The 11,449-nt window shown below is 47.9% G+C and overlaps 2 protein-coding genes across 2 annotated transcripts; one reads left to right on the forward strand and one right to left on the reverse strand.

Annotated features, from left to right (window-relative positions):
• Nucleotides 1-3,030: 3,030 nt before the first annotated feature.
• On the reverse strand, nucleotides 3,031-3,633 carry LOC121312617 (histone H1-like). The gene has a single exon (XM_041244331.1). It carries the CDS (start codon nucleotides 3,631-3,633, stop codon nucleotides 3,031-3,033), a length of 603 nt encoding a protein of 200 aa, XP_041100265.1.
• Nucleotides 3,634-10,565: 6,932 nt separating this feature from the next.
• LOC121312618 (histone H1-like) lies at nucleotides 10,566-11,112 on the forward strand (the record flags this gene model as incomplete). Its single annotated transcript, XM_041244332.1, has 1 exon — nucleotides 10,566-11,112. A coding segment is annotated over exon 1 (547 nt), but the record flags the coding sequence as incomplete, so codon positions are not given.
• Between the last annotated feature and the right edge of the window lie 337 nt (nucleotides 11,113-11,449).

Here is an 11,449-nt window from a genome sequence, read left to right on the forward strand (position 1 = left end):
TTGAATTTTATCTGATTAGAGAGGTTGTTTATATGACAGTATGAGGCATTTCCTTTGATATTAGGTCTTACTAGCATATAGTGATACGTTTTCAAAATGTATTGTACATTTTCATGCAGGGAGAAAATCCAAATAAAGCATTTTATTTTATAGCAAGTGTCCAGTGCTCTGTTTGAATCTTCATGGTTCCCTTTCAATTGGAAGATGATCACCACTACATTAGGTATGGGATATTGCTGCCCTTAGGGTAGGTATTGCTCTGCTCTACTAGTGGTAGATATAATCCATACCCTCTCACACGGGAAATCCCATCCAGAACGGACGATATGTGTCTCGACGGGCTTTTTTTCGGGGAAATGAACCTACTACAGAGCGTCAGGGTGGATTTCGGCCTTTACTCTTATTTTGACAGAGTTAGTGTCCTTCTAGAGAGATAAAAAAGGTAGAGTCTCTGTCCCCGATGTCATTCTCGAGACGACATTGAGCTGAGCGTGTTGATAGAAAAGAGCTTCTTGAGTTGATTTAGTCTGTTGTATTTCCCTTGCATTTGTGCTGAAAGTCGGCATGCCGCTTTCCTGGAATCAACAACTTAAAAAGAGTGAGTCCTTTTTTGCCTTTCTGTCTTTCAGCGGCCTCCCCGCTTCCATGGTAAGACACTCTTTAAATCTGTCTGCCATATGTGAGTGATTATCTATTCTTCCTGTGAGCACACTTGTTCTCCTCGGGGCTAGGCCTTGCCCGTATCCTCGCTGTCGAGTGACCCTCCCAACCGCGTGGAGCTCCTCCATGGGGCTAGGCCTTGCCACATCCCCGCTGACTACAACTCAGCCTCTGGGACGCCGGCTTCGTAGGCCTGCCCACCTCGGTGAGTCGGGCCTTGTAAACAAATGGTGTACTCTCTCTCCCCCCCTTTTTTTACTATCTTTCTACCATGTTTTATTGTCTGCATTTCCGGAAGGACGGGACGGCCATGGGTGGGGAGCCCAGTAAGATGCGCAACTGATCCACAGCTATGTGTGTGTTGACCACACGGTTAGGATAGGCACATTGCGTAGTGGCATTCCCGGGGCTGCGGTACCGCAGCGCATGCATAGCCTGTGATATATATTATATTGCCCAGCACCTCAGCGGTAGAGCACAACAGTGTTGCTCTGTACTTGGTGTGCACGGTGCTTGTTATACAAAGTGCATGTGGTGCACACGTGCTGATACCTCTACTGCTCTAGTGCGGTAATGCACGGTAGGGCACGGTGCACATGGCGCTTGGGACGCACGATGCAAGCAGTGCACATTGCGTTAGTTGCGTAGGCACTGCTCAACCTAGTGTAGAGCTCACAGTGCTGCACAGTACCCAGTATAAAACAGGATACTCGGTGTGCACGGGGCTCAGCATACATGGTGCACATGTAAACTGGTACTACACTAGACCTCATAAGATGCCCACGTTACTCGGTGCACGGTGCACTGTGTTATTACCCTTGCTGCAAAGCCAGTGGGTGTACACAGTATGTTAACAAAATGAGGTCTACGAACTTGCGGCATCACAGTTCGTCACGGAGTCACGATACGTGTCCGGTCCGGGTACAGGCCCTCGCAGGATAGCGAAATTTTTTTGCATTTTTTGGCCTGCAATGCCAACATCCCACAGGAGAACAAGCACATCCTCTGCATATGATGCTTGGGCATCCCACATGCCACCATGTCCCTCAAGAGAGACGGGGCATGTAGTGTTTGTGATGCCTTTCATACCCGACTGACGAACCATCATCGGCTCTGGGTGCCCCAGGTGACCTGTTCCAGGACCCCCTGCTGGACATTACCAATGTGCAAGCCGCCCACAGTCGCTCCTAATCTCCACAATATCTGGTGAAGCATTGTAAGTAGGTGAGAGACATTATGGACCTGAAGGCCCAGATGGCCTAGGTCCCGGAGCTCTTGGCTAGACAGGTGCCAGTACAGGCCTCTGTCCAGGCCCCGCTGCAGCCCCAATTGCCATACCCCCCCTCCCCCAAGGGAGTGCAGGGGGTGGGTGGGAAGGGTCGCCTCAGCTGGTGCAGGAGGACACACTGTCCATAGCGGCCTTGAGGCACGGAACTTCTTTCTCTTCTGAAATGCAAGTGGGTGAGGCCCTTGCTGAGAGATAGCCTGGCTCTGAGAGTGTCTCAGAAGCAAGTACCACCCCATTGTCCAGCTTTAAAGTTTAAACTGAATATTTGTATAAAGTTTTGTTTTTTAAGATTAAAGACTTCAACCGAATCCTACATATTCAAAATATGCAGCACACGAATGGTTCTGTTCAGGTTAAAGTGCTATAGTGAACCACAAGTAAAGTACTATACCGTTGCTTGTTTGACTTATTTTGCATGTATTGTGACTCAGATGTAGTTACAAACTGATGGAAGAACTTGTGGAGCCAGTATTCTCGAAAAAAAGAAGCAAAAATCAGACTGGGTCAGCAGTAAGAAATATAAAACCCTGGAAATACAGGCTGCAAATGCAGAAAAAGGTAGAGCAACGTAAACAGTCAGCAGTAGGGTAATTCTTCTTCTTCTTCTTCTTCTTCTTCTTCTCTTCTTCTTCCTTTTCTTCTTCTTCTTCTTCTTCTTACTGCGCTGTGCTCTTTTATGTATTTGTTTTAACTATGGCTGTTGATTAAGGTTTTTTATTTTAAGGGACAGTGCTCCATCATACATATGAAGGAGCAGTAATTAATAAGTATATTATTTAATAATAGTACATCTTGACTTCTTGTGCATCACAGGTTTTCCGTTTCTTGCGTTCTAATTATCGTTTGGTGTGAAAGCAATTTGACAGTGTCAGAATAGGCGCTCAGTAAAAAAAAAAAAAAAACTAACTAAAATTATAAACCTTTAGAAAAAATACAGTAAGTGTAAATAACAGTAGAGTGAGTTATATTAACTATATAATGATCTTATAATCTAGTAACTAAGAATTTGCTCTTTTTATAAAAACGTGGTGGCTCTTAAAAGAGCCTTTGGGTTTAATGCAACGCGTTCACTTCACAACAGTTTACCACCTTCTGTAAGACGGTTTCTTCTTTGGTGGTGATCTATGTTTATTCCGACCTCTGTTCGGGCTCCTGGGCGCTTTCCTAGCTGCTGTTTTTCTCGCTTTTTTGGGGCTCCTGGGCGCTTTCCTAGCCGCTATTTTTCTCACTTTTTTGGAGCTCCTGGTAGTTTTCCGAGCTGCTGGTCGCTTGTCTTTTTTCGGAGACCTCTTGGGTGCCGCCTTTTTTTTCGCTGGAGCCTTTCTGGGTTTCGGAGCCGCTTTCTTCTTGGATGATTTTTCTTTGGCTCCTGCCTGAGTTTTATTGACCCTGAAAGAGCCCGAAGCGCCGGTGCCCTTGGTTTGTAGCAAAGTGTCCTTGTTCACCAGGGTCCTGACAGCACGGTTGACGCGGGAGTTGTTCATCTCAACATCGTAGCCGCTCGCCGCCAGAGACTTCTTCATCACGGTCAGAGAGAGTCCGCTGCGCTCTTTGGAATCAGACACAGCTTTGATAATCATCTGCGATACGGTACGACCCGCTTTCTTGATCTTGGGAGCTTCTGGTTTTCTCTTCTTCTTAGTCTTCACGGGACATGCATCAGGTGTTGGAACTGTTTCGTCCATTTCTGCCCTGGAACTACTCAGTTAGTCTTGTGGACTTCAAAAGTTTTTATTAGAAATCTAACGGTAGATGGCGCTTTTATGCATGCAATGTGAACCGTGAAGACTCAAATAGGCTACTGGACGCTTGCTGTAAAATAAAACGTTTTAATTGTGTTTTCTCCCTGCATGAAAATGTACGATACAGTTTGAAAATGTATCAATATATGCTAATAAGACCTAATATTAAAGGAAATGCCTCATACTGTCATATAAACAACCCCTCTAATCAGATAAAATTCAACACACGATTAAACTAACCAAAACTACAGGATGCAGCAGTGAAACACAGCGATTAACATCGTACTTCGGTATATATATATTTGAAATACAATCATTACATGTCTATTTAAAGTAACAATACATGTAGGTATATATGTATACGCTATCCACAACTGTTCAGACGATATTTCAAATGTGGGAGGTGCAAAACTGCGTAATTAAACGACTTTGTGTTAGGTGTTGTTAACACAGCACACGCTGCCTTTCTCATAGTAATTGAGCATGGTTTTACAGCATTTACTTTTATTTATTTTTACATTAGAAGCATTCTTAAATGAAGTAATGTTTGTTATTGTTTTATTTTCTGATTAATCGATTAATGCATTGGAATACCTTTGTATTTCCACTACAAATATAAGGCATATTACAGTAAACTGCAGACTGCAATTAAACAACACACAGCAGCAATTCCTAACACATGAAAAACACACAACACATTACTAGCAAGTGGAGTTTATAACGTGCTGTAGTTTTTGTTTATTGTCAAACAACCACTTTGTTATATATTTCTGCCGTTTGATTTAATCTCTTTTGGGTCAAAAATCGAAGGCAAGACTGTTCAATGTATTGTGTACGGTTGGTGTTATCACCGAAACGTCGTGCCCAGTGTGGGGTACATTTAATTGTGGAGATGAGTCTTCTAATTGTCATTCATACAAGGAACCCAGATGACGGCTGATTTTGCCCATTCACTGTTTCAATAATGATTACGTTCAGTTCCCTTTCAATTCGAATGACAACCATTACCGAATGGGAAGAGCCTGACCGTCAATTACTGAGCATATATACAAAAGCTGCCCTATCAAGGCCCTGCTGTGAGGGGGAAGACCCTCCCACGTCATGTTGAAGAGGGTCATCTCACTGAGACAGGTCGTGGATAGCTTTTGCTTCTTCTACTGAATTTGGCTGATTTGTTGGATTTAACCACAAATTTAAAAATCAAAATCCACAGTAAAATCGTGCTTCAAGCGTGCCTAAAGAGTGCTCTCGCTATATTCTTGCATCAGTTTTCTGATTAGAGATGGTTTCGACCCCTCTTAAGGGATTAGCGAGAGGCCATTGCTCTTTTCACAAAACGAGGTTTCATGTAGTTGATACACGGTGTGAGAGCTGTTGTGGTGCTGTAAGGAGACCCCGCGGGCTCGCAACGTCGTCAACAAAAAAACAGCGCCTACCTGGTCCCGACTGACTCGGCACCAGTGTAAACATCTTCTGCGCCGCCCTCAGTTCGGCCCTGACCGTGCCTACCATCGGCACTGACCTTGGAACAGGTCCACTCGGCACCGACTTTCTCGGCATCGACATTGCTTTTCTCTACGCCGTTCCCGGCACTGATTGATTCAGCAGCAGTGAACCTCTTCGAGGCCGTCTACAGCCCGGCACCGACCGCGCTACACATCGGCACCAACCTCGGCACCGATTGACTCGGCACCGACCTCTCGGCACCGACCGCGCTCTTTTCGACGCCGATCCCGGTACCGATTGATTTGGCACCTGGGAATAGCTTTGAGGCTGTCTACAGCCCAGCACCGACAGCGATCGCCTCGACACAGATCCCGGCGCAGACAACTTTCAGGGGAGGGAGATGGTCACCAACGAGGTGGTATCACTCAAGGGTAAGCTCACCAGGGGACAGAAGGTTGCCGCGCAGGCACCGCTCCCCTTCCCCAAAGGACAAGTGGTCACCGCACAGGCACCACTCCCCTTCTCCACGCAGGCGCAGACAATCACTGTCTCAGTCGCCTCAAAGGCGCCCAAGCTCGGCCGAGCAGTGCTTCGCAGAGCTGGCGGAGACTGTACTGCGAGACTTGAAAACGCCCATCAGACCAGTCTGGAGGGTCCTACTGGTCTACCTCTGGGTACAGACTTCCCCGTACCACAGCCGCATGCACCTCAGAGTAAGTGGTAGGGGAGACGTATTTTGGGGCAATCTGTCCGTTCGACGGAAGTGCCGCGAAGGTCCCAGCCTACCAGTCTGCTATCGGTGGAGATGCCACAGTCCGGTGTCACCGCCCTGCTGGGACGACGCCACATGTGGTCCCACAGGGAGGAGTCTCTCGGAGGAGTTCTGTGGCGAACGTGCAGAACAGGAGGGAAAGGGGAACTGCTTCCTCCAGCAGAGAGGGCACCCACAGCATGCCCTCCCCTTATGCCAGGACTTCCTGGATTTGGTGCGCTCCTCCTGGGGCAACCCAGCGTCTGCACCCTCAGCCTCCAGAACAGCAGAGTCTCTGCTTCTTACTGCAGGAGCCCAAGAAGCGGGCCTAGTCGCATTCCCCACTATCAGGGACACGGTCACGGTGTTGGTGCAAGGTTCACCTTCACCAAAGGGGATAAGGACCCAACCTCCCTGTCAAAGCCTTGTAGGACAATGGACATGATGCTGACGAAGGCATACACGTCGGCAGCGCTGTCCGTGCGAGCAGCAAAAGCCATGGCCATACTGGTACTCTACCAAAACCAGTTGGCGGAGAGGCTGCAGGACAGAGCCACAGAGGCAAACACAGGGGAGCTCCAGGCAGTGGCTAAGGTGATGACTGATCTAATAGGGGAGTTAGGTCAGGCATCAGGAAGGTCGCTGGTGGCGATGGTATTCGTCGGTATTTGTGGCTGACGCAAGCTAAAGTTGTGGAGACCGAGGAGGTGGCGCTGCTGGATGCCCCCGTTACAGGCCATGGGTAACCAGTTCTCCGGATGGAGACCGAGGCCAGGGCCTAAGAAAGATCTGCCCCTCCCAAGCCCAAGGGAGACTGCCCCTTAGGGGCACCGGCTGCCACCAAACCCCCCCACAACCAGACTGACCAACGGCAATGACCCATGGCAAGGCTGCACCCAGGACTCCTGGGTGCTATCAACTATGAGACACGGATAAACTCTACAATTCCTCATAGGTCTGCTAACCTTCCAGGGTGTGCTCCTCACCACCGCCAGTAGCAGGAGCACTTTTGCGGGCAGCCTTGGTTGCTAGTTGCTTCCTAGGCGCCTTTACACTAGTGGACTTACGTGCTGTTTGCTTGGTTCTTGCTATTTTCTTTTGCATTTAGAATGAATTGTATGCCTGCTTCAGTGGTTTATAAGCCCCTGCTGTATTGTACTGATTGGATAATAAATACAGGGGCGTCATTCTTTTGCTAATTGGTCAAATTATGAATCCTCAAAAATGATTGGACTATTTAAAACTTTTTTGAGGATTCATAATTTGACCAATTAGCAAAAGAATGACGCCCCTGTATTTATTATCCAATCAGTACAATACAGCAGGGGCTTATAAACCACTGAAGCAGGCATACAATTCATTCTAAATGCAAAAGAAAATAGCAAGAACCAAGCAAACAGCACGTAAGTCCACTAGTGTAAAGGCGCCTAGGAAGCAACTAGCAACCAAGGCTGCCCGCAAAAGTGCTCCTGCTACTGGCGGTGGTGAGGAGCACACCCTGGAAGGTTAGCAGACCTATGAGGAATTGTAGAGTTTATCCGTGTCTCATAGTTGATAGCACCCAGGAGTCCTGGGTGCAGCCTTGCCATGGGTCATTGCCGTTGGTCAGTCTGGTTGTGGGGGGGTTTGGTGGCAGCCGGTGCCCCTCAGGGGTGGTCTCCCTTGGGCTTGGGAGGGGGCGGGTCTTTCTTAGGCCCTGGCCTCGGTCTCCATCCGGAGAACTGGTTACCCATGGCCTGTAACGGGGGCATCCAGCAGCGCCACCTCCTCGGTCTCCACAACTTTAGCTTGCGTCAGCCACAAATACCGACGAATACCATCGCCACCAGCGACCTTCCTGATGCCTGACCTAACTCCCCTATTAGATCAGTCATCACCTTAGCCACTGCCTGGAGCTCCCCTGTGTTTGCCTCTGTGGCTCTGTCCTGCAGCCTCTCCGCCAACTGGTTCTGGTAAAGTACCAGTATGGCCATGGTGTTCGTGGCTCGCACAGACAGCGCTGCCGACGTGTATGCCTTCGTCAGCATCATGTCCATTGTCCTACAAGGCTTTGACAGGGAGGTTGGGTCCTTATCCCCTTTGGTGAAGGTGGAACCTTGCACCAACACCGTGACCGTGTCCCTGATAGTGGGGAATGCGACTAGGCCCGCTTCTTGGGCTCCTGCAGTCAAAAGCAGAGACTCTGCTGTTCTGGAGGCTGAAGGTGCAGACGCTGGGTTGCCCCAGGAGGAGCACACCAAATCCAGGAAGTCCTGGCATAAGGGGAGGGCGTGCTGTGGGTGCCCTCTCTGCTGGAGGAAGCGGTTTCCCTTTCCCTCCTGTTCTGCACGCTGCAGAACTCCTCCCTCTGGGACACATGTGGCAAGGGCAGCAGGGTGCCCTCCACTGTGGCCTGCCCGATAGAGGTGGCTGGGTCCGAGACATCCGACCTGGACGCCGTGAAGGACAGCTCGTCTGGGCTAGGGGGTCTAGGCAGAGGGGATGGGGAATGAGACTGTGGTAGGGGGAAGCATGCCCTGAGATTTCAGTAGGGTCTCCAACATGGTCTGCTGGGCCCTTACAGTCTCCGCCAGCTCTGCGAAGCACCGCTCGGCTGAGCTTGGGCGCCTTTGAGGCGACTGAGACAGTGATTGTCTGCACCTGCATGGGGAAGGAGAGCGGTGCTTGCGTGGCTACCTCCTGTCCCCTGGGGAAGGGGAGCGGTGCCTGCGCAGCGACCGTCTGTCCCCTGGTGAGCTTACCCTTGAGTGATACCACCTCGTTGGTGACCATCTCCCTCCCCTGAAAGTTGTCTGCGCCGGGATCTGTGTCGAGGCGATCGCTGTCGGTGCTGGGCTGTAGACAGCCTCGAAGCTATTCCCTGGTGCCGAATCAATAGGTACCGGGATCGGAGTCAAAAAGAGTGCGGTCAGTGCCAAGAGGACGGTACCGAGTCAATCAGTGCCGAGGGTGATGCCGACGTGTACCGCGGTCGGTGCCGGGCTGTAGACGGCCTCGAAGAGGTTCACTGCTGCTGAATCAATCGGTGCCGGGAACGGCGCAGAGAAAAGCGCTGTCGATGCCGAGACAACGGTGCCGAGTGGACCTGTTCCAAGGTCAGTGCCGATGGTAGGCACGGTCGGGGCCGAGCTGTAGGCGGCGCTGAAGATGTTTACACTGGTGCCGAGTCAGTCGGGACCAGGTAGGCGCTGTTTTTTTGTTGACGACGTTGCGAGCCCGCGGGGTCTCCTTACAGCACCACAACAGCTCTCACACCGTGTATCAACTACATGAAACCTCGTTTTGTGAAAAGAGCAATGGCCTCTCGCTAATCCCTTAAGAGGGGTCGAAACCATCTCTAATCAGAAAACTGATGCAAGAATATAGCGAGAGCACTCTTTAGGCACGCTTGAAGCACGATTTTACTGTGGATTTTGATTTTTAAATTTGTGGTTAAATCCAACAAATCAGCCAAATTCAGTAGAAGAAGCAAAAGCTATCCACGACCTGTCTCAGTGAGATGACCCTCTTCAACATGACGTGGGAGGGTCTTCCCCCTCACAGCAGGGCCTTGATAGGGCAGCTTTTTTATATATGCTCAGTGATTGATGGTCAGAGAGGCTCTTCCCATTCTGTAATGGTTGTCATTCGAATTGAAAGGGAACTGAACGTAATCATTATTGAAACAGTGAATGGGCAAAATCAGCCGTCATCTGGGTTCCTTGTATGAATGACAATTAGAAGACTCATCTCCACAATTAAATGTACCCCACACTGGGCACGACGTTTCGGTGATAACACCAACCGTACACAATACATTGAACAGTCTTGCCTTCGATTTTTGACCCAAAAGAGATTAAATCAAACGGCAGAAATATATAACAAAGTGGTTGTTTGACAATAAACAAAAACTACAGCACGTTATAAACTCCACTTGCTAGTAATGTGTTGTGTGTTTTTCATGTGTTAGGAATTGCTGCTGTGTGTTGTTTAATTGCAGTCTGCAGTTTACTGTAATATGCCTTATATTTGTAGTGGAAATACAAAGGTATTCCAATGCATTAATCGATAAATCAGAAAATAAAACAATAACAAACATTACTTCATTTAAGAATGCTTCTAATGTAAAAATAAATAAAAGTAAATGCTGTAAAACCATGCTCAATTACTATGAGAAAGGCAGCGTGTGCTGTGTTAACAACACCTAACACAAAGTCGTTTAATTACGCAGTTTTGCACCTCCCACATTTGAAATATCGTCTGAACAGTTGTGGATAGCGTATACATATATACCTACATGTATTGTTACTTTAAATAGACATGTAATGATTGTATTTCAAATATATATATACCGAAGTACGATGTTAATCGCTGTGTTTCACTGCTGCATCCTGTAGTTTTGGTTAGTTTAATCGTGTGTTGAATTTTATCTGATTAGAGGGGTTGTTTATATGACAGTATGAGGCATTTCCTTTAATATTAGGTCTTATTAGCATATATTGATACATTTTCAAACTGTATCGTACATTTTCATGCAGGGAGAAAACACAATTAAAACGTTTTATTTTACAGCAAGCGTCCAGTAGCCTATTTGAGTCTTCACGGTTCACATTGCATGCATAAAAGCGCCATCTACCGTTAGATTTCTAATAAAAACTTTTGAAGTCCACAAGACTAACTGAGTAGTTCCAGGGCAGAAATGGACGAAACAGTTCCAACACCTGATGCATGTCCCGTGAAGACTAAGAAGAAGAGAAAACCAGAAGCTCCCAAGATCAAGAAAGCGGGTCGTACCGTATCGCAGATGATTATCAAAGCTGTGTCTGATTCCAAAGAGCGCAGCGGACTCTCTCTGACCGTGATGAAGAAGTCTCTGGCGGCGAGCGGCTACGATGTTGAGATGAACAACTCCCGCGTCAACCGTGCTGTCAGGACCCTGGTGAACAAGGACACTTTGCTACAAACCAAGGGCACCGGCGCTTCGGGCTCTTTCAGGGTCAATAAAACTCAGGCAGGAGCCAAAGAAAAATCATCCAAGAAGAAAGCGGCTCCGAAACCCAGAAAGGCTCCAGCGAAAAAAAAGGCGGCACCCAAGAGGTCTCCGAAAAAAGACAAGCGACCAGCAGCTCGGAAAACTACCAGGAGCTCCAAAAAAGTGAGAAAAATAGCGGCTAGGAAAGCGCCCAGGAGCCCCAAAAAAGCGAGAAAAACAGCAGCTAGGAAAGCGCCCAGGAGCCCGAACAGAGGTCGGAATAAACATAGATCACCACCAAAGAAGAAACCGTCTTACAGAAGGTGGTAAACTGTTGTGAAGTGAACGCGTTGCATTAAACCCAAAGGCTCTTTTAAGAGCCACCACGTTTTTATAAAAAGAGCAAATTCTTAGTTACTAGATTATAAGATCATTATATAGTTAATATAACTCACTCCTCCGATTATATTGAGTGACTATGCTCGTATTCCAAATTACATAAAAGCAATTTCCAAACGCTGGTTTTATAGTTTAGTTAGTTTTTTTTTTTTTTTTACTGAGCGCCTATTCTGACACTGTCAAATTGCTTTCACACCAAACGATAATTAGAA

The sequence above is a fragment of the Polyodon spathula genome, unplaced genomic scaffold (assembly GCF_017654505.1).
Source record: "Polyodon spathula isolate WHYD16114869_AA unplaced genomic scaffold, ASM1765450v1 scaffolds_4145, whole genome shotgun sequence".
Lineage (NCBI taxonomy): Eukaryota > Metazoa > Chordata > Actinopteri > Acipenseriformes > Polyodontidae > Polyodon > Polyodon spathula.